Source organism: Zosterops lateralis (assembly GCF_965231275.1).
Source record: "Zosterops lateralis genome assembly, chromosome: 24".
Classification (NCBI taxonomy): domain Eukaryota; kingdom Metazoa; phylum Chordata; class Aves; order Passeriformes; family Zosteropidae; genus Zosterops; species Zosterops lateralis.
The window spans coordinates 3,527,951-3,548,999 of NC_139784.1; the positions used below are offsets into that span (position 1 = coordinate 3,527,951).

Genomic DNA, 21,049 nt, shown 5'->3' on the forward strand with positions numbered 1-21,049 from the left:
GCAATGCACAAGGACTCCTCCATGTGCAGTGGGCTGTCAGCTCTCTGCCAGCACAGCCACCAAAAGGGGTTTGGCTTCTTGGAGAGACAATTTGTGACAGATGTACCTTGATCCAGTGAAAAACTGAGTGAAGTATTTTAAAAACTATTTCAGTAACAGCATTTCAAACTAAGTCATTTCATGAAAATAATAAATGGCCAGATTTCTCTCACCCTTAGGTCTGTATTTCAGGTTACAAACAGGTCTTTATAGTCTGCAAGACAAAAACACATTTGGAAGATTCAGATTAAAAAGCTAAGGGTCAGAATTTATTTAAAGCAAGGTTGCTATCATAACAAAATATATTGAATGACTAGCAGTAAATAAAGCTGTATGTTTGCTTTATGATCTAACATAGTCCTATAGTAGAAACGTGCATTAACAAAAGCAAGGCACATGTTATTATACAAGGTACACATTAAATTTTCAGTTACTTTAATGTAAGTTAGAAAAATACAATATTACCATTAAAAGTGTAAAAGACAAAAAGGCAACTTCATAGTGGGATTGGTGACAGACTCACCCTAGTGGAAAGTCCCCCACAGGCAGCACATTTCCTATGCAATTGAGTTTTATCACTGTGGTTGCTGGAAGAAGACGAGACGCTGTGGGTTTGCAGAGAACCACAGTGAGTGCAAAACCACAGCCAAGGTGTGGGGCAGCCCAAAATGGTGAGTCCATTTCCTCCCTGATCCTCAGTGCAAAGAGAACAGCACAGGGTCACCTACAGTGTCTTGCAGAGGAAGCGGATGTTTTCCTGACAGGTGTTAAAAACTCCATCTTCTTCTTCAGAAGAAGAATGAAATTAATTAGTGACCCAGCTTACTGTATGGGGCCATGGAGCAATTTTGACTTTTTAAAACCATCCAAAATCAGGAAACTTTGTCCATTGCTCCAGGTAACTCCTGATGAGTAACTACATTAAGGTAACTTGGGTACCTAAAAGCCTCCCAGGCCATCCCAGGGAAGAGAAGCTTCTCAGTAATATTCCAGAATTGAATGCCACCTTATTTATGCTAAGGCAGGAATTCCAGCAAAAGTCCACGTTGAATGTCACACAGCAAGAGCACAATACTCTAAGCAGCACTTTGATATAATAGTGAAAAATCTGAGAGCTACCACAAAAATACCTGCAGGCAGCAGTTGTGCAAAAGGGAAGGAGAAACTGTATTTTGTTAATGAATAAAAATGTATTTTGCTAATGAGTTTGTGTTTTGGATCTGCACAACTGATGGCACATGAAACATGGCACAGATTGGTGCTTGGAATCCCTCCCCCACCCCTTTCTTTTTCCCAGTCCCCTCCAGTCAGGCAGAACAGCCTCCTGTACATTTAAATAAGCAGACAGTGGCCACTACATAAGCCTTTGTTCTGCTGTACTGGAGAGTCCACGAGCTTGATTCCCTTCCTGAACGTGCTCTCCTCCCAAAGATCTGGAGTCTGCAGGATCTTCATCACCAGCTCCTCAAAGGCCTGGTGCACTCCATCCTCTGTCTTGGCACTGGTCTCTGGAGAAAGGGGGAAAAATTATCTTATTTGCAGGGAGTACATTCCACTAAGTAAAAGTTTATTTTGGGACCAGAGGGAAGGTTTTTTAATGAGTGAACCTCCTCTCCATTCTCTCTTAAAGGTACACTTAAGTTGAATAGGATAAACAGAAATAGATCCCAGTTGGAAGTATCACATTTTTCCACCTAAAAAGCAATCCACAGTTCCCCATTTTCTCCACAACGGAGAAAAATAAATTGTTCTCAGGTTGTGACAGGAAATCTAGAAGATAATTATTTCATAACAAAGCTGAGAAACAAACAATGCAGAGGGAATTGCATGTTTTCCCCTGTGTGTTTCAGTTTCTCCTAGAAATCTTTTCAAGAAGCTTTTTCTCTTTAGAAACTCAGTTTGTTCCCCTTTATATCTTCACGTTGCACATTTTACTGCTGCTCTAAGAATACTGTCTTTTATGTAGCTACAACAGAAACTTGGAAATGAAAGATCAGCCAAGGTCCTTGCAGATACAAGTAAAGAGGAAAATTTCAGTCTTCTGGGCTCTGAATTAAAAAAATCCTGCTGGTTTCAAGAGAATATAGAATTCATGCCTGTCCAGTATATGCAGTAGATCTATTTCAGAGAAAAGTGCTTCTAGTTGCAGTCAGTGCAGAACCTGAAACTTACATCCCTGAATATGAATTACAGCAAAATGAACCCATATTAATTAGGTATTTAAAAAAAAAAAAAAAAAGGTAGCAACCCATCAACCTGAAATACAATTACACATTCATGCTTGGCAATACCAAAATAAACATTTGAAAACAGAAGCTTTTGTCCCAGAGGTGCATACCTATAAACAGCAGTGAGTGTTTCCTAGCAAGCTGCAGCCCTTCTTTCCTCTCTACTTCACGGTCAGGCTGCAGAGACAAATGAAGAACATGACTGAAATGAGCTACACTTGCCACTTCAAAAAAGTACCCAGAAAAGCCCCACTGCAGAAATGACATTTTGTTGAAAGGAAAAAATGTCTGTAATATGTATTAATCAATTGGATTTTCCCTCTCTGTAGCTCACAGCCAGGCTGTTTGTTAGGGGGTCAAACTGAGCAGCAGCAACATCAAACCACAGAATCTCCTGAGCTGGAAGGATCATCAAAGTCCAACACAGCCCCAAGAACCACTCTATGTGCCAAATGAGCAGGAAATGAATGTGCTGCTGTGTTCTGAATCAACCAGAAGCAAGATCCACACCAGAAAGGCCCAGCAGTCAATCAAAAGCCCCATCCAAGGTTCTGAAACTGGGCAAACTGGGAAGGGGCAGAGGAGAGCCCAGCTCAGGGGAGACACACTCAAAGTCTCTGACTGCAAGGGAAGAGCAAAGCACCTCACTATGCAAAAGGCATCTAAATGTGTCAGAGCAGCCCAGAGACAAACAGCAGTGCACCTCACAGCCACAGAGATGATGCACACTCTGCAGCCATCCAAAGGGCTGAGCTCCCCTTCCCCAGCACCTGGCAAACAGAGTCTGGTCAGAAAGAAAACAGCAGCTGTGCTGCAGGTAAGGTCAGTGTTAGACAGCAGGTTTTGGGCAGACTCTTGCATCTTAATGGAATATCATTAACTGCACCTCTCCAGGAAAGCTTTTGTTAAAATCTCTAACAATATCTAAATGACAAAAGTGACAGAAGTGGAGCCTTCCTAACTCAGCTGCAGAGTAAATTACCTCCTGACACACCAGCTGTGTCACAGCACTTACCTCACATCTACACCCTGTGATGAATAAATAATCCAGGGAGGAAGGTAAAAGGATACATTCCCAAACTGACCTTATCAGTTTTATTGCCAACCAGCATCTTCACAGTGCTGCTGTTGGTGGTGTTCATTTCCAGCTCACTCAGCCATTTTCCTAGTCCTGTGAAAGTGTCTTTTCTCGTAACATCATACACTGAGAACAGAGGAAAAGGAGCTTAACAGCCTTGGACAGCATTTCCTTCATTGTGACAGAACTTAGTCCATCCACACTTCCCAACTACTGCCTGGAAAAAATAAATGGTATTGGGGAACTACAGAAAGAGGCATCAACCACACACTCCTCCCAGAGCTGGAACACACTGGGCTGTGCTCACACAAAGTCACTTCAGGATTACAGAACAAAAGCACCTCTGCAAGTGAAAATCATATTTACCAACAGAAATATTCTACCTGTTGGTAGTGCTGAATTGGGCCACACAGAGTATTTTAAAATAGGTATTTTGTCACCTAATTTTATGTATAAGGACATGCACACACTGCTGCTAAAAACATGGACTGAGTTAAAAGCTACTTTGGGCACTGGTAACTCAATAACTGCATTTACATAAATCAATAAGGTTTAAAAATCATAGAGAGAATATTTTGTACAGCAAAGTTAAGGTTAGCCCTCACAAAGCCTGAAAGGAAGAATCCCTTTGTTTTCTCATTGCTGCTGTCACACAGAAATGCCATCATCCATTCCCTGTGTACAAACCTCAAGTCTTACCATAATCACAATAATCACAGCAATGCTTTCTGAGGAAAAAAGAAGTAAAAACATCATGGAGAAAATAACACAACACAACCCCTGATTAGCCTTATTACCAGAAAACCACCCAAGTAATAACTACAAAGCTCATAATTCATCCACTCAACAGCTTGCAGCATGACATCTCTTTTCAATTTAAAATACTTTGAAGCAGCAGTATTTCCTGCCAGTGGTTTTGCATACTCAGTGTTTGAGCTAACGAGCAGTAATGTTGTAAAAACTGTAATTATTCCTCTGATTATCTTGGATAACCTCCTTTTTCAAGGAGGTTTTTTAGGAGAAATAAAGACCACAATTTCTGTAATCATGCTTTTCTTCCATTTATTTCATACCTAAAACAACTCCTTGAGCTCCTCGGTAGTAACTGGGGGTCAGTGTTCTGAAACGCTCCTGTCCTGCTGTATCCTACAGAGGGAGGGGGAATAACCCCAAATACACAACACCGAATACATTTAGAACAACAACAAAAAGGTTTTTTAAACTAAACAATATGAGCAAGTTTAAAAATTTCCTGAGCAAGAAGGATACATGAAATACTATGAGAACGAGGAAACAGCAGTCAGGAAACGCTTGAGGAGCGGCAGGAAAGGAAAGCAAAGCAGGAAACCACAGAAAGGAGCTCTTGAAGCTCGTACATCTCTCAAAAAACAACACGCCCCACCTTATCTGGAACAAGACCTACCCATATGGCCAGGTGTATCGCACGGCCCTCCAGCACCATCTTCTTCACTTTGAAATCAATACCTAAGGGGGAATAAGGGGAGGCTCGTCAGGAGGAGCTGCCGAACCCCCGCCCCGGCAGCGGCTCCTGCCGCCCCCCGCGCCCGCACGGCCAGAGCCCGGCAAGAAAAAGCCCAGCAAGAAGCAGCAAAGCAGAGGCAAACCCAGCAGGGGCAAACCCAGCAAGCCCAGGAGGAACAGCCCAGCCCCGGGCGGATCCGGGCTCACCGACAGTGGGCTTCAGGCGCGGCTCAAAGGCGCCGTCCGTGAACCTCCTCAGGAGGCTGTGGGGACACAAACCGCGGGCTCAGCCCGGGCCGCGGCCCCCGGCCCCGCTCGGCTGCAGCGGCCCAGCACCTGGACTTCCCCACGCCGCTGTCCCCGACCATCAGCAGCTTCAGGGTGAGGCCGGCGGGCTCCATCCCGCGCTGTGCGGTGTCCCGGCTGTCCCTGAGGCGCTCCCGGGCCCGGCCCCGGCGGCTGGTGCGGCCCCGCCCCTGAGGCGCCGGGCGGGGCGGGCGCGGGCCCGGCTGCAGCCGCAGCGCCGAGGGGCCCAGCCCGGCCATGGGGGACTTCCAGATCTCGGTGGAGGAGCTGAACGACCTCCTGTCCGACAGCAGCGGCTGCTACAGCCTGCCCAGCGCGCACAGCAACGAGGTGGTGCCGCGCATCCACGTGGGGAACGCGTGAGTGCGCCCAGCGGGGCCGGGGGCTGGAGCGGGGCCGGGCCGGGCCGGGCTGGGCTGGACTGGGCTGGGCTGGGCCAGGTGCGGTGACCGGCGGGCGGAGAGGCCGGGCTGGGTTGGGCTGGTTCGGGCCGGGCCGGGTGCAGTGCCCTGAGGGGCCGGAGGGGCCTGGCTGGGTGCAGTGCCCGGCGGGCAGAGGGGCCAGGCTGGGCTGGGTCGGGCCGGGTGCGGTGTCCCGAGGGGCCGGAGAGGCCGGGCCGGGTGCGGTGTCCGTGCCCTGAGGCGCAGGGCGGTCACCCAGCAGTTCCCGGCGCTTCGGGCCAGGCTGCAGGACAGGATCTGCTGCTGGATCTCTGCGGGCCCTGTGGGGGTTATTTTTTCCACCACATCGTTATTTCCGTTTTCTCTTTCAGTCCTGTCCTGTCCTGCAGATTCTCTTTCCCCTTTTCGCCCGTCTTTGTACACTTCCTCCCAGTGAAATTGCAGATTTTTTTTTTTATATATACATGTGTAGCATACTGGATCCCTGTTCCTATTTTAGGCTTGCACCTCCTAAAGTAATACAAGTCAAGATCATAGGCTGTCACTAACTTACTCCTAAACCAATCCAAATTATGTTTGTTCCTGCCAGTTGGTGCAGGACATGCTGGTCTAGAGATGGGACTGAAATCATTCCAGTCTGGTGTCTCACAGCCACATCTCCTTCAGATTTGTAGCAATTAACCTGGGAAAAATGGAAGCCACGGCTTGCAAGCTGATTTTTTGCACAGTAAATAATTTTAAAATAACTTTGAAGGTAGATAGTTGCTACAGAGTAGTTTTCATTGTTCAGGAATTTATTTTAATTTTAGGGTATGGACTTTAATGTGTTCAAATGCAGAGGTGTCTAGGAACAGATAATGAATGTATAAGTTGCACAGTAGAAAATCTCTGTCTAGTGGAAATCTTGACTGTTGAGAAGGACTTTTTATGTAATAAATGACAAAAAGTATCTGAAGCACCAGTGCAGTTTGTAACATAGGAACAGTTCAGCTGCTTGTTGGATAAACAGAAAACATGCAGTTGTGTTGGCAGTGTTTTTTAAAAAATGCTGAAAATATCTGGAGAGCAGCTAGAAGAAATAACTTTGTAGCTGAAAAAACTATTTCAAAATTGGAACAGATAATCTATTTAATTTGTCAAGACTTATGGCAATAATATCTTTGAAGCATCCACAGAGAGTTAAGGTAATGCTGAGGTCCAGTTGAAGAGATGGATTTCCATTAAGATTTGGTCACTGCATGGTGAACTTTGATATTCTCAAATTCAATATTAATTCTTAAGAGGATTTTTTGTAAATCAGAAATCATTCTGAAACAATATGAATCTCAAATATAATTTTGAGCTTCATGTCCTGCTTTTTGTACTCTTGTTGTGTGCAATACAGAGTCACATTTTGGATAACAAGCAACAGAGATTTTATTACAATAAAAATTCACAGAACAGCCGGAGTAGGGACATTGGAATGCCAGTATATGATATAAAAATTAGAATTTGAACATGAAGTTACAGGAAAAAATTCAGACCTCTGAGTGAGATTCAGAAACTTCTTTTAAACCTTTTAAAATATTTTGTCTGTCTCTCCTTAAGAGTAACTCATCTTTAGATAAAAGTGACAACATGGAGACGTTCAGGCTGATGAGATTCAATTGGGTCACAGTGTAGAATAACAGTTTATCCATCAAGTGACTTCAGTTGCAGGCAGAGCCAAAGTAATCAATCTTCCAGGCAATACATGAAAGTCAAAATTAATGAAAATGCAGAGATAAAATGATAAAATATTTTGAAAATTATGGGTTTCCATATTATCGTAGGCAATTCTGACCTCTCAAGAAGGTCAGACAAAATTTGTGAAGACAAAGAGTAAAAACGTAATAACCCTAAATCAAGAATTATATAGGTGATATAAACAATCAAACAATCACAAAATAACAATTTGGGATGCACTGCAAGTGCACATCATTTTGTGTTTCTGTATAACAGTTCTTTGTTCTTAATGTGCTAGAAGTGCAGGTGTGATGCAGGGCATTCTCCCAAAATTAATGTTAACTTCAGTGACTGTAAGGGAAGTGTTGGTAAAGAAACAATTTTGCATGGACAGGACAGTGTAAATTAAAATGTGTTAATAGGCTGGCATTTTTTTGCCATTAAAAATTTGGTTTATTTGCCAATATGCCCATAGTTCATAGCCTCATGTATCCTTAATTGCTGATGAATGGTTCTCCAAAGCCTGTGTTTTTTGGCTGGTAAAATAATTCATTTCACTTCAAAAGAAACACTTCTCACTGGTGTTACTCACAGGATGAGGATCTCTAAATCTTCCTTGCTGAGAATGGACAAGATTCTGTGGGTTTTTTTCAGGAGCCAGATGAAGCTGATGTTAGCATCTCTCTGCTATTTGAAGGAGCTAGCATTTCCACTCCAACATGATGCAGCTGGAATGAAATGTTAAGGATGAGAGAGATCCAAGGACTGTTTGGAAAGGGAGAAACAAATGGCCATACAAATTCTCTCTTTTTCACCTCTAGCTGTGTAAGAAAATTGTCTGTAAAATCTGCAAAAAAACATTCAGTGGGAGTGAGTTTGCCTCCAGGGAAGCCAGTCTGTTGCCAGATTGAACCTTGATTCCAGGATGGGAGTTCCTATTGATGCTGAACAGTCAGATATATGCTGTTCTATATATATATGTTAATTAAACCATATTCTCACCCTACTAGGCATAGAAAGTCACTGCTGAATTAACACCTCTTGGTTTGGCCTTGCTCTGTAGGATTTTTTTGTTGAAAACAGAATTCTCCAGACACTGAAACTTCTCCCCTGGCACAGATGATGTCCTGCCAGATGGAAAATCTGTCAGCATTTGTTTGGGTAATGAAGTCTTACAAATATTTGGTTCATTGCCATAGTTGCTTGGCACAGACAGCAGAAAATGTAAAAGCTTCAGTCATGCATAAGTCTTCATCTGCTTACACTGGAATTTAAGGGGCGTGCAGTCATCAGGAGGAAAGGAATTGTCATGTTGTTCATGACCTTGAATTACATCAAAATTGTGAGTGAATGGACTCAGACATGCATGTAGATGTAAACCAACTGATTTGGGTGTTTATTTTAAGTGACCAGCCCAAAGCCCTGGATGCATTGTCATCTCACAGAAACTTGTCCAGAATGATACTGCACAAATGCTTATCTGGAGTTCAGCTTAATATTAAAGCTTCTTGTATTTGCAATTTATGGGTTGAGCTGTAGGGAGTTTTTCAAAAATATTTCTGTTTCCATATCTAGTTAGACACATACTGAAAGCTGCTTTTAAAAATAACCTGCCCAGGCTACTTCTTTTCACAAAGTGTGCAGGAACTGAGTTATCCTTCAGCTAAAGTTTTCTGTCACCTTCTGCTAATGTTGACCAGTGGGGCTTAGATTTTACTGGGAGACCACAAAGTGTGATAAAACCCAAGGGTTTTTTGTCTTCCCAGGAAAGTGAGGCAAATATTGTAACTGTAATAAGGAAATAATCAGAGTCAAAATGAAAAGTAGTGGGTTTATGGCAAAAAGGAGTCAATGCTCTCCTGATATTACCGAATGGTTATCTCCTCTTACTACAGATTGCATTCCAGGGCACAAGCAGAGGCTTGTGCATGGCCACTTGTGTTACTGAGCAGATGGGTTGTTTGCCATTGTACATCCTGGAGCTTTTATCAAAGCTTATGGCATTGCTACTGGATTTAATTAATTGTCATCATCAAGCCTGAAAGGTGTGATTATTGTGTAGCATCCAGCTCAAGTGTTCACTAATAGGGTAGGTCACTCTTTTAGCTGCCTGAAGATGGAATCTGGTGCTTTTGCTACAATTATTGGAAAACCTGAGGAGGTGGAAAGGGCTTAGCTGACCAGCACTGGATGCTTTCTTCAGCACTTCAGCATCTTAAACATCAGTCACCTGCATTCTTTCACATTCAGATACTGATTTCAGCTAAGACTGAAAATTGTAACACTTGTGCTGAAAACACTGAGTCTCAAAGACTGAATGATACCCCTGGACAGCCTTGACTGATCTTTCCATGACTTCCAAGGTGTTGAATGGCACAGGGCACAGGACTGCACCTCTTAGTAGCCTTCAGATGAGTCTTTTGAAGATGCAGGAGCATTTACTCAGTTACTTTCTTCCTGTAGCCTGATAAGAAGTCAGGGCTGGTTCACAGTGCTTAAAATTGCCCCTAAAATGTCAGTTTGTCTGGACTGGCTGCTAAAGTAGCAAGTACTGCTTATCAAGTTCTGCAACACTGGTACCTGACAGCAGAGGCTTTTTATAACTGGTTCTTGAATTATTTTATGTTGGTAACAGTTGGTAACAGATTATTTTATGTTGGTAACAGATCTTAGAAGTTAATGTGTTATCATCTCCAGTATTTTTCCTGCTTTGGTCAGAATTCTCTGTTCAGAAAGTTACAATTTTAGGTCATAGCAGGGTCTAGCAGATGCATATTCACTTTCATGTGTGCTTTCCTCAGTCCAAGAAATCAGCATCCTCTCATGCACAAATAGTGACCATGGCTTTGAATATTTCTGTGAATTTATAACCTGTAGCTAATTCACTTTTGGGCACAGCATATTTGGCATCTACTAACAGAAAAAATCAAAGGGTTTGGTTATCAATACCTAAACACTGAGCTGATTCACCACATTCTAATCATTTTCTTGACACTTTTTGTCACGCAGGTTCATAGCCAAGAACATTATGAGGCTGCAGCGTCTGGGGATAACCCATGTTCTGAATGCAGCAGAGGGGAAATCATTCATGCATGTGAACACTAATGCAGAGTTCTATGAAGGCACAGGCATCAGATACCATGGCATTAAAGCTAACGATACACAGGAGTTTAACCTCAGCCGCTATTTTGAGGAGGCAGCTGATTTTATTGACAAAGCCCTTTCCCAGAAGGATGGTAAGGCAAACTGAAATACCTTTCTACCCTGTTTTCTGTGCACTGCGTGTGTTTCTTAGTGGTTTGGTGTTTCAAATGGTGCTTTGCTTGTGTTATCAACAGAACAGCCAAGTGAAAAATTCACATAAAGGCCCTGAATCGAAGACACAAGAATACACAATAACACAGCTTAGTTTTGTGTTTATGCATGTACATGTTTATACATGTAAATCTCCAATATGTGGCAAAGGGAAGTCTGTCACTGTGGGGGTGACTTGGAAATGGGAAACAGCTGCTGCATCTTATTATAGTTTCTTTCTGGGAAGAAATGTTTTTATTTTCCCTTAGAAATGTTAAATCACATTTAAAATATTTTTTTTAAAAATAAGGGTCTAGAAGTTGTTTAAGAACATTAGGAATTGCAATTCAAAGGCAGAAGTGACACAGGTAATAAAGCACTGAAGAGTAGTCACATAACCTGTTACAAAGGATTTTTTCCAAATGTACAGTAAGAATAGAGACTGTCACCTTACAGATTTTATTACATTAAATCATTACATTATTTACTGTGTTGGTTCCCCCTTCATTTCCTAGGATTGCAGGAAAGTTGAAGGTTATATTTGCAATGTTGTTTATTGCCACATTTCTCTGTAGTGTGTTTCCTCAGAGCAGAAATCCTAGGACGCAGTGCAGTGGGACAGATGGTGTTTGTGTTGTCTGACTATTTCAACATTCCACTTATTTCTACTCATGCTTAATTTCTTTCTTGCTTCGTGACTGAGCATTGAATAGGAGGAATGAGAACTCCCACAATTCTAGAAGTTCTAGAAGTTATTTCTCTGAAATGGGGAAAAGGAGCTGTAATGTGGGTTTTGACAGATGGAAATAAATTCTACATCCAGTTTGGTGGAGGATGAAAAATTCTAAAAATTGAGTGCAGCTCTTGCAGTTAGCATTGTGACCCACTGAAACAGGCTGCGAGAGGAGAGAAGGGTTTGCTGTGCCATGACTGTGTCTGCTCAGTTTAATCTCAGTAGTTTCAGGGTCAGTAAATTCAGTCAATCTGAATTTGCAGCACTTCCATTTGCTGATTCTTTCAGTCTTGGTAGTTGTCTACCACACCCACCAGTGTTTTTTTAACGTGGTAAACAAAGAACTTTGGAGCTGGGTGATGGTTGGAGCCAGTTTTAAGATTAACTGGCTACTGCAAATTGTTAGTTTTGTTTGACATTGAAGTGTAGAGTAAGGATAATGAAGAGAAGAGAAATATGATAGTATTGTCCTTCAATTTCATTTCAGTCTTGCAGTGCATGAAGTTCTGGAAGGCAGGTCTGGTACGCAGGTCTTCTGACACTGTGTTCCACAGAGAAAGGCAAGAAACCTTTTTGCTTCTGACCATTTGCTGAAAAGTCAGTTTTCTTCCATTTATATAATCAAGAATCTCTAAATTTTGCTAATTTATGATTACAGGCTCTCAAGAAATGTTGAGAATTAATTGTGTTAGCTCTTTTACCATGCTAGTGATTTACCTTGAGCTGAGAAGCTTTTGCTGTTTAAGGCAAATGTGGTAGCAGGATTTCTGTTGGTGTCATTCAAAGCAAGTTATGGTTATGGAAAGAGTGTGTGTGTGTGGTTCAGCTATTTTCTTGTCTCAAAAAACAATTTACTCTGGAGAGTAGACTATCCCAGTACATTTGGGAAGGAGAGAATTTCTGTGTGTGGAAAAGCAGATCAAAGAGGAAGAAGCTGAGAAACGAAAAAAAAAAACCAGATTAGATTTCTCAAAGGGAGCAGTAGTCTGCTTTTTTATTTTTGGATACCTCACTGTAGGATTTACCCAGGTGGTGGGTTAACTTGGCTGGATATCAGGTGCCAGCACATCCCTCCTCAGCTGGGCAGGGGAGAAAAATAAAACGCTCCTGGGTCAAGATAAGGACAGGGAGATCACCCAGCAATTACCATCACGGGCAAAAGAGATTCAGCTTGGGGAAGTTAATTTCACTTAATACCAATCAAATCAGAGTAGGGGAATGAGTAACAAAACCAAACCTTAAAAGACCTTCCCTTTACCCTTCCTTTTTTTCCATGTTCAGCTTCACTCCCTATTTTTTCTACCTCCTCATGCCAAGCAGCACAAGGGGACAGGGAATGGGGATTGCAGTCAGTTCATTACACATTTTTGCTCTTCCTTCCTCTTCATTCTCTTCCCCTGCTCCAGTCTCACCCACAGGATACATCCAAGAGCTTCACCAGTGTAAGGCCTTCCCAGAGGCTGCAGCTTTGCATTACCTGCTCCAGGATGGATCCTTTCTTCTATGGGGCTCAGTCCTACAGGAGCAGTTTGCTTTAGTGCTGGTCTTCCACAGGTTCACAAATCCTGCCTGAAAACCTGTTCCAGCACGTGTTCCTCTATCCATGGAGCCACAGGTCCTGCCAGGGCCCTGCTCCATGGCCTCCTCTGGGCATGTCCCCTGGCTCTGGCCCTGGCATGGGGTCCCCATGGGCTGCAGGGGGTGTCTGGATTGCAGGGGAATGTCCTGCCTCACCATGGTCTTCCCCACAGGCTGCAGGGGAATCTTCTCTCCTGTGCCTGGAATAACCTCTCCTCCTCTGTCTTCACTGACCTGGGTGTCTGCAGAGGGCTCTTTTTTTCCCACATATTCTCACTCCTCTCATTCACCTGCTGTTGTGCAGCAGTTTATTTTCCCCTTCCTAAAGATGTTACCCCAGAGGTGCTGCTGTTGGGTTTGGCTTTGGCAGGTGCTTCTTGGATCTTGCTGGCTCTGGCTCTTTCGAACACAGGGGAAGCCTCTGGCATCTTCTCAGAGAAGACACCCCTGTGCCCCCACCAGCACCAAAGTGTTGCCATGCAAACTCAACACAACCCACTTAATATGTAGAATGAGTTCCCTAATCAATCAGCTGGGAGCATTTTATTGGTGCTGACAAAGAGCATGGCTAGATATTTCTGCCTCTTGTCTCTGCAGAGTAGACAGTTTATCTACTTCAGTGTTAATGTGGCTTCTTAAATAGCCTGAGAAGTGTCCAGGTATGACACAGCATGGAGTTAGTGCAGCAGTTGGCAGCAAGGCAGCAGAAAGGCTGGATGTCTTTGAAGAGATGCAGTAATGGCAAACAGCATATTTGTTTTCAGGGTATTTTAAATTTCATTTATTTGTGCTCTCTGGTACTGGTCATCTTTAAGGGCAAAGCTTGTCAAAACCACCAGAGGCTGGAGAAGTGCAGTAAACAGACACAGTTTAACTCTTGTGATGCAGTAGCAAATATGTTTAAGTGAGATTGTTTGACATGCAACACATTTTGGTTTTTTTCTTTTGCATTATCCTTGGTCACAGACTGTGTAGCTCCTAACAGAGTGAACAGCACCTTTCTTCCAACTCCAACATGTAGTATTTGGAATTCACAGTTCTCCAGCTGTGAAAGGACCAATATTAATACACTACATGCCTGTCCTGGCTTGGAAAGCCAGGTGTCTGACAGGGAAAGCCAGAGCTTCCCTTGGAATGGAGAATGTAAACCCCTCCCTTCAAATTATTATAATTTTAAAATTAAGGAGCTTTCAGGTAAAGATATGGGACTAGGAATAACAATTCTTTACTAGGAATATTAAAAATAGAAATGTAGTAGTACAAAAAAGCAAACGAACAAAAAGAAAACACTGACAGTCAGAATACCGTTGGTCAGGGTGTTGGGAGCAGCCCAATCAACTCCTCCTGCAGTGCCAGTTGTGGTTCTGATGGAGCAGAGATGATCCTGTAGAAGGTCCAGTGGTGCTGAGCTGGGTCTGGTCTCCCTCTGTGCAAACAGGCTGTGCTGGGGTTCTGAATGCCAGGTTTGATCCAGGTGGGAATTCCGGGCTCCTCCCCCTGGGTGGAGCCTCTCCCCGTGGGATGATGGAATTGTCTCAGCCCTGCAGTGAGCCTGGATGGCCCATGGACAGCAGAGGTCCCCTGGGGGGAGGGTGAGTCCTGGAAGAGGTAAAGAACACGGCCCCATCTGGTTTTAACAGCAGATACCCCCCAGAGTTATGAGGGGCAGGTCCTGGAAGAGATAAAGAACACTGCCCCAGCTGGTTTTAACAGAAGATCTCCCCCCAGAGTTATGAGGGATAGTTTGTGGAAGAGATAAGGAACACTGTGCCACCGGGTTTTAACAACTGGCCCATTAACAGAAGACAGCCACCCCTCACCCCTGGAGTGAAGAGGAGTGGGTTATACAAGAGATAAGGAAAACACCTCCCCACTGGTTTCAGCAGCTGGCAATAGAACACAAACTTTTGGTTCCCTCTTGCATTGCAACCCAAGACAATGGCCAGGCTATGTGTCCCTGCTCTCCAGCCGCCTAACCCGCGCCGTGCCGTGTGTCCCCGCAGGCCAGGTGCTGGTGCACTGCCGGGAGGGCTACAGCCGCTCGCCCACGCTGGTCATCGCCTACCTGATGCTGCGGCGGCAGATGGGCGTGCGCGCCGCGCTCTGCGCCGTGCGGCAGAACCGCGAGATCGGCCCCAACGACGGCTTCCTGCGGCAGCTCTGCCAGCTCAACGAGCGCCTGCTCAAGGAGGGCAAGCTCCAGCCCTAGGGCACCGCAGCCTTCGCCGGGGAGGCGCTCGCACCTGTAGAGGATGCTTTAGAGACTCAAATCGCAACCACCAGGCTGAAAGCGAAACGGAATTCCTGCTTGTGGAGTGAAAGGATCCTTCTCGAGCTCTGGGACTGTCTTTTGGGATGGTACAGGATTGTGTCACTGTTGGGAGATGATGCCATAAAGAGATGGTTTTAGAGGAGTAACTCCAGTGATAACAGCTGTATTCACACACATTTCAGAGCCCCTGCAGACTCCATAGCTTATTTGTTCTGCATTGACATTAATGTGATTCATTTAAGCTTTGTCTTTAATCTCACCAGAGCACCAGTTCCCAAAAGCCCCAAAACATCTTTTCACTCACTCAGTTTCTAGCACTGTAATTTCTAGAGCTTCTTTTTCATGCACACAGGTGCCTAAAGTTTGAATGTAGGAGCTTCAAGGAATAGGAAGCTTATATACAAATGCACAGATGCATTCACTTGGAAAGTGAAGTGCAGGCAGTGTTTTGTGTGGATTTATGCAATGCACAGTGTGATAGTAAAGCCATTCAGAGCCCATGCTTGATGCACAGTGTTTCCAAGAATAGTTTTTTATCTCTTGCTGTTACAATGGACATGAAGTAGTCTGTTATTAAATGCACTTTTATTTTTATTTCAAAATCATGCTAGAAAAAAATATCAAGAACAAATGCTGAGGAAAGAACTTGAACAAGAAAGAAATAATATTAGTATTTAGAAGTGCTTGTGGTGGATGTATAATTAAGTCCTAAGTATCCTAATATAACAACTTTCAAAGCTTATATGGAATTACAGTGTCTTTATCTCTTCTTTACTGTCACTGTTCAGTAGCACAGAATGGAATGACCACACGTGCACATTACTTCCAGCACAGGTGCCCTCACAAAGCAGTTTGCAGAAGAACACTCTTGACTTCTTGGATTGTTTGCATGGTATCATGAAATAGAAATGAGCATTGTAATGTACCACGCTGTATAGGAAATATTTATGTTCTATTCAAATAAATGATGTCTTGATTCTGTTTACTACAGATGAAATGAGTCATTGCAGTGTTGGGAGAGGGAGCTTTGTGTGCACTCTGCCTGGCCTAGTGTGTAAATGTACCTGTGAGTTACAGCACTGTGTTAATGCAAATGAGCTCCCACTGCAAACTGGAATTGTTGCTTAAATCATCACAAACATCAGGATGACTGTTCCATTCTCCCCTGTGCTTTAATGTAGCCCTAGAATGAAAAATCTTAACACTGTTTTAAACAGAAACACTGTATTAGTAACAGATGTGATCCCAGACGTAGTTTGTCTGCTCAGGATCAGAAATCCCAAAGGACACGCACACATTGCTGCACTCCTCTTGTTGGAGTTGTGTGGTTTGGACAGGTGGGAGTGGCAGGTGGAGGCTCTGTAGAGCAAGTTAACACTCTTCAAGTTAAACTGCAGAGGTGATTATTCTGCCTGAGCTCCAGGCTTGCTGTTTTTCCTTGCACAGGATGGAGCTGCAACATCAAAAAGCCTTTTCTCTGTTATGTACTTCAAGTGACAGATGAGGAACACCCTGTGTGGTGTTCCCTGTCACAGTCAGTATCCAGTGCTTGCTTTGAATCAGGATGGCTCAGTAATAATAAGCAGTAGTCACTTCCACTGGCTAATTACATACCTGTTTGCTTTCTCTCATTGATCCATTTAATCAGGAGTAGATTAATTGCTTCTTCAAAATTCCTAGTTACTAATTTCATGTTGTGTGAAATAGGAGTAATGGCTTTAGAAATAGTAATAACCTTTTCTAGAATGCTGATTTTCACACTGCAGTCTAATTTATAAATTACCCTTTTAAATTTTTTACTGTAAACATTGATTTTTTTGTCTTATCTCACACTGTGTATTGTTAACACCTATTTGCACTATAAGGAAAAATAAGGGAAATTTACATGGATGCACTTTATCTTTCACCTGTTACTTGGAAGTCAAAATTCCAATCCATTGAGGAGCTAAGGAACCATTAGGCATTAGACCTTTGTTTGGTAGTTGTCAGACTGGAACCAGAATGGTTTATTAAAATTGAGTCTGTTTTCCTTATGGTGATGTTTCTGTAGTTGTGAATATCAAGAAATACTGAAAATCAAAACAGAGGGGAATGTGTTCTTATATTCAAGATAATCTTTTACTTTCATGGGACACTGGTCACTCTTATGGTTACTCTGGCCCATTTGTCTCAGTATAACAAAACTGATTTAGCAAGTGTTTTGTAATGTGAGGGTGGAGAGGCATAAGTAAGACAATGTTATCAATTGGTTTTAAAAGTGAGACAGTATATAATATTTAGAATTACTGATAGGCAACTCAGCAATGAATCCGTTTCTGCTTTTAGAGCAGGCTAAAAATAGTTAAAATGTCAGGCCACTGCTCCATTAATGGATCATACCCTTCCTCTCAGTCTTGCTCTCCAAGTATAGTTGTGTTTTAAATTCCTCTGCCCATTTCAGTTGGCCAGGAAGTCCTTGCATGCCTAATCCACAGTGATATGGTCTATACTTCTGTATTTCTCTTCCTGATGGTAGAAGGAAAGATTGTATGAAACATGGGAATGAGAGGTTTCTTTCTGTGTAATATGAAATTGAGAATGTATGAAATTGAATGTATGAAAATACAAAATTGAGAATGTATTGGAAGAAATAGAACTTTTTATTCCTCTGAAATTGCTGAGCACCTGCCCTTTGCTGTGAGATCTTCCTTACAAGAATGCAAATTTAGGAAGATACATTTTAAAGGAACTGTTTGTTGCAAACAGCAACACTCTGCTTTTGGAGTTGAAACTTCCTGGCCATAGGTAAAATAACTCTCTAATCAGGATTGACATTAATGTGTTTATCCTGAATAGCAGTGTGGTAAATTTTTTGTGGTAGTACTGTGGAAAAAGATGGTGTCTCTAAAATATGCATCTATCATGGAACAAAGCTCTCTGCCGTGCCAAGTCTAGCCCAGTGAAAGAAAATGCAATGACTTAGGGTTTTGTGCTCCTAAGAGTTAGTGGAGTTAGAGAGGGGAGGAAGAGAGAAAGTGAGAAGCTACTCATATTTTACAACAAGGAGCAAAGATGAAAGTCCAGATGGACAAAATTATGGTAAATGTAAACTATATTCACCTACTCATACTGAATTAAATCTTTCTTAGCTGATGAAGAAGTACAGGAAAGCTGTAACTAAAAATTAAGATTGAAAGCAAAAACCTTTTGTAGTTCTTTCTTCATCCTTTGGTCCTGCAGTGACACTTCAGTGTTGCTCAGTGTTGTACCTGGTGTGCAGCTCTGCACCACAGGTACTGCCACAAACACTTGGTGAGAGAATGGTGGGTGCACTGCTGAAAAGTGAACAGTGCATGGAGTTATTTCAAACTTAGAATTAATGGCATCTGAATGCAGAACTAGTAACCACAAAACATTGTGTTGTAATTCCATTTTTGGATGCTAAGCCTGTATTAAAATGGGACACCCTTTTCTTCTGCAGTAATTGTGATTGGTGATGTGAGAATTCATAAAAGGCCTTGGAGATGAAGAGCACTGTGTATAATAATAATGCTTGTTCCTGAGTTGAAGAGCAAATTCGTGTCAAATACATCCTCCTCCTCCTCTTCAGCAAAGAACAACAGCAGAAAGAATATTAGCAATGTTTATTTTCATCATTTAGATACTTTCATTGAGCTGCCTTCTGTTGTCCAGAACTAATTAAATCTCTGATGCCAAAAGTAGAAGCAGGATTTTTATTTTTTATTTAATAAAAGAAAAAAATATTTTATTTTTTGTATTAGTTCTGCTGGTTTACTATGATGTTTTTAGCACAGAGACTATCTAGTGGAATCTTTCTTAGTTTAGCACAGAAGTTTCTTGTAAAATTACTTTCTGGGCTTCACCAATGAGTAAAACTAGAAATACAACAAGCCTGAGAGGTATCTTTTAAGGATTTGCTGGTGAGAATTAGTGTCCTGCTAATGTCTTCTGCAAATAAATCCTGGAAATGATCAAGTGTTGGTGTTTTGGTTTTAGTCCCTGTGTGTCGATGTCAGTGGCTGGATGATTCACCAGATGGAGCTCTAGGCTTGTTATTCTTCCTGGAGAGTCAGCACTGAATGCCTGAGCTGTGCTCTTGTGTGAATCCAGTGTGTTCTTAGCACTGAAAAAGACAAGCCACCAGAATGATTTATCAGTCTCTGGTAGGAGAATAATAAAAATCCATTTATTTTGGTTTCCTGCAGGAGATCACACCACAGCATTCAGACTGTTGTAGTCACTCTGTAGTATGTGATACTGTAGAATTCTTCTGAGACAGCTGAAAGTTGATTGGGAAAGGCTGCATCATGGGAAGGGAAAACAAAACAACTGTTTGAGAAGCAAAGTTCTTGATCACGTCAAAAACTGAATTCCTGGGCAGTGTCCACAACTGCACCTGTACAGCTTCAGGCTTGGATGCTGAGCAGAGCCCCTTTGGGCCAGGTGTGGGCAGAGGGAGCACCTGAAGCTGAAGTGACTGAACCAATTTCAGAAACTGGTTTAGTTGTGTCTCCCTGCATTGTGGTGTTGCAGTGCCAGCGTTTCAGGAGAGAGGTTTGAGTTCAGAAAGCAGCAGCAGTGGATTCAGGATAAGTATGAGAGTCACAGAATTCACAGAATCACTGGGTTGGAAGAACTTCAAGATCATCAAGTCCAACCCAACCCCAACACCTCAACTAAACCATGGCACTGAGTGCCACAGCCAATCTCTTTTTAAACACATCCAGAGATGGTGACTCCACCACCTCCCTGGGCAGACCATTCCAGTACTTTATCACTCCTTCTATGAAAAGCTTTTTCTTAATATCCAACCTACATTTTATATTTCCCTTGGTGTAGCTTGAGACTGTGTCCTCTCCTGTCAGTTGCTGCCTGACAGATGCCAATTAACTCCTTGTAGCTGCTCCCCTGGTGTCTCTGATTCCTGCTTACAACAGAGCACTGCTTTGGGCTGAGGTGTTCCCACTTTATTCCCAGTGTCTGCTGTGTTTGGGGTTTGTGCTGAGTACAGTGATGATGTGACAGAGATGTGTTTGTTACTGCTGAGCAGGGCTGACACAGAGCTGGGGCCTTTGCTGCCGGGGGGGTGGGAAGCTGCGGGGAGACCCCTGAGACAGCTGAGCCCAAGGGGCCAAATGGATGTTGCAGCATTTGGCAGCGGGCTCAGCACACAGAGCCTGCAGTGCTGGTGTCAGTCCTGCCCAGGAACAGCTCCCCGTGCTGGGTCCTGCTGTCCCGAGGTGGCTGAACACACCCACTGCCCACAGGGGGAGTTCATCCCTCTCTCTGCCTTGCCTGCGTGCGTGGCTTTTGCATTCCCTATTCAAATGTCTTTATCTCATCCCATGAGCTCTCACCCTCAGGATTCAGGATTCTGGCTCCTGGCTGTGGGCAAAGCACAGCTCGTGCCTGAGGATGGAATTTCTCAGCTCAGAGAGCAGCTGCTCAGCTCTGAATATGAGGGGTCCAGTATCAGTCCCACCCTGGTAGTGAGGGTTCATTCTGACAACACCTTGATAACTCTTTCTGTTTTTTCCTGTGCTTCATTAACGGTACAAAAATCCAATTTTGGGGGGAACTGCAGCACAGACCATGTCTGCTTTGCTGCTGAGAGGACTGTGAGCAGGCAAGCAGCTACAGTGTGTGGAAGAATGGTTTTGTAGTGAAGGAATCTGAATGTCTGAGGTTTGGGTTCATTCCTGGCATCTGTTAGGATGCCCTCCTAGATTATGGACAAGAAGTTTTAAGCCATGGGCTAAATACAGCTTCTGTGTTTTCATTGAGAAATTGTTTTGTTGTTATTTCTCCAAGTAGGTTATACAGATAAATGTTAACACAGTTAATACAGGGGATTGATTAAGTACTTGAGAGAAGTTACATCAAGAAGATTTTTATGTTTTATGTGACAGTTGATTAAATGAGATTCTCTGTAGT

The 21,049-nt window shown here is 43.1% G+C and overlaps 2 protein-coding genes across 2 annotated transcripts; one reads left to right on the forward strand and one right to left on the reverse strand.

Moving 5' to 3' along the window:
* Positions 1-298: 298 nt before the first annotated feature.
* On the reverse strand, positions 299-5,275 carry LOC310918765 (ras-related protein Rab-18-B-like). Its single transcript, XM_083877731.1, has 7 exons — positions 5,164-5,275; positions 5,035-5,090; positions 4,769-4,830; positions 4,419-4,491; positions 3,353-3,471; positions 2,378-2,444; positions 299-1,547 (listed from the first exon to the last, which is right to left on the reverse strand). The coding sequence occupies exons 1-7, from the start codon at positions 5,226-5,228 to the stop codon at positions 1,372-1,374; spliced, it is 618 nt and encodes a 205-aa protein (XP_083733857.1). The 5' UTR covers positions 5,229-5,275; the 3' UTR covers positions 299-1,371.
* A 54-nt stretch (positions 5,276-5,329) lies between these two features.
* DUSP3 (dual specificity phosphatase 3) lies at positions 5,330-19,077 on the forward strand. Its single transcript, XM_083877423.1, has 3 exons — positions 5,330-5,492; positions 10,248-10,474; positions 14,847-19,077. The coding sequence occupies exons 1-3, from the start codon at positions 5,371-5,373 to the stop codon at positions 15,050-15,052; spliced, it is 555 nt and encodes a 184-aa protein (XP_083733549.1). The 5' UTR covers positions 5,330-5,370; the 3' UTR covers positions 15,053-19,077.
* The last annotated feature ends 1,972 nt before the right edge of the window (positions 19,078-21,049 follow it).

What these genes read in the sequence shown, in the direction of transcription:
- LOC310918765 (XM_083877731.1), bottom strand. Translation starts at nt 5,228, where the DNA reads ATGGAGCCCGCCGGCCTCACCCTGAAGCTGCTGATGGTCGGGGACAGC. An exon ending in AGCGGCGTGGGGAAGTCCAG is followed by an intron (nt 5,091 to 5,163) that starts GTGCTGGGCCGC and finishes GTGTCCCCACAG; the next exon opens with CCTCCTGAGGAGGTTCACGG. An exon ending in AGCTCAAGGAGTTGTTTTAG is followed by an intron (nt 3,472 to 4,418) that starts GTATGAAATAAA and finishes CTCTGTTCTCAG; the next exon opens with TGTATGATGTTACGAGAAAA.
- DUSP3 (XM_083877423.1), top strand. Translation starts at nt 5,371, where the DNA reads ATGGGGGACTTCCAGATCTCGGTGGAGGAGCTGAACGACCTCCTGTCC. An exon ending in CGCATCCACGTGGGGAACGC is followed by an intron (nt 5,493 to 10,247) that starts GTGAGTGCGCCC and finishes TTTGTCACGCAG; the next exon opens with GTTCATAGCCAAGAACATTA. An exon ending in AGCCCTTTCCCAGAAGGATG is followed by an intron (nt 10,475 to 14,846) that starts GTAAGGCAAACT and finishes GTGTCCCCGCAG; the next exon opens with GCCAGGTGCTGGTGCACTGC.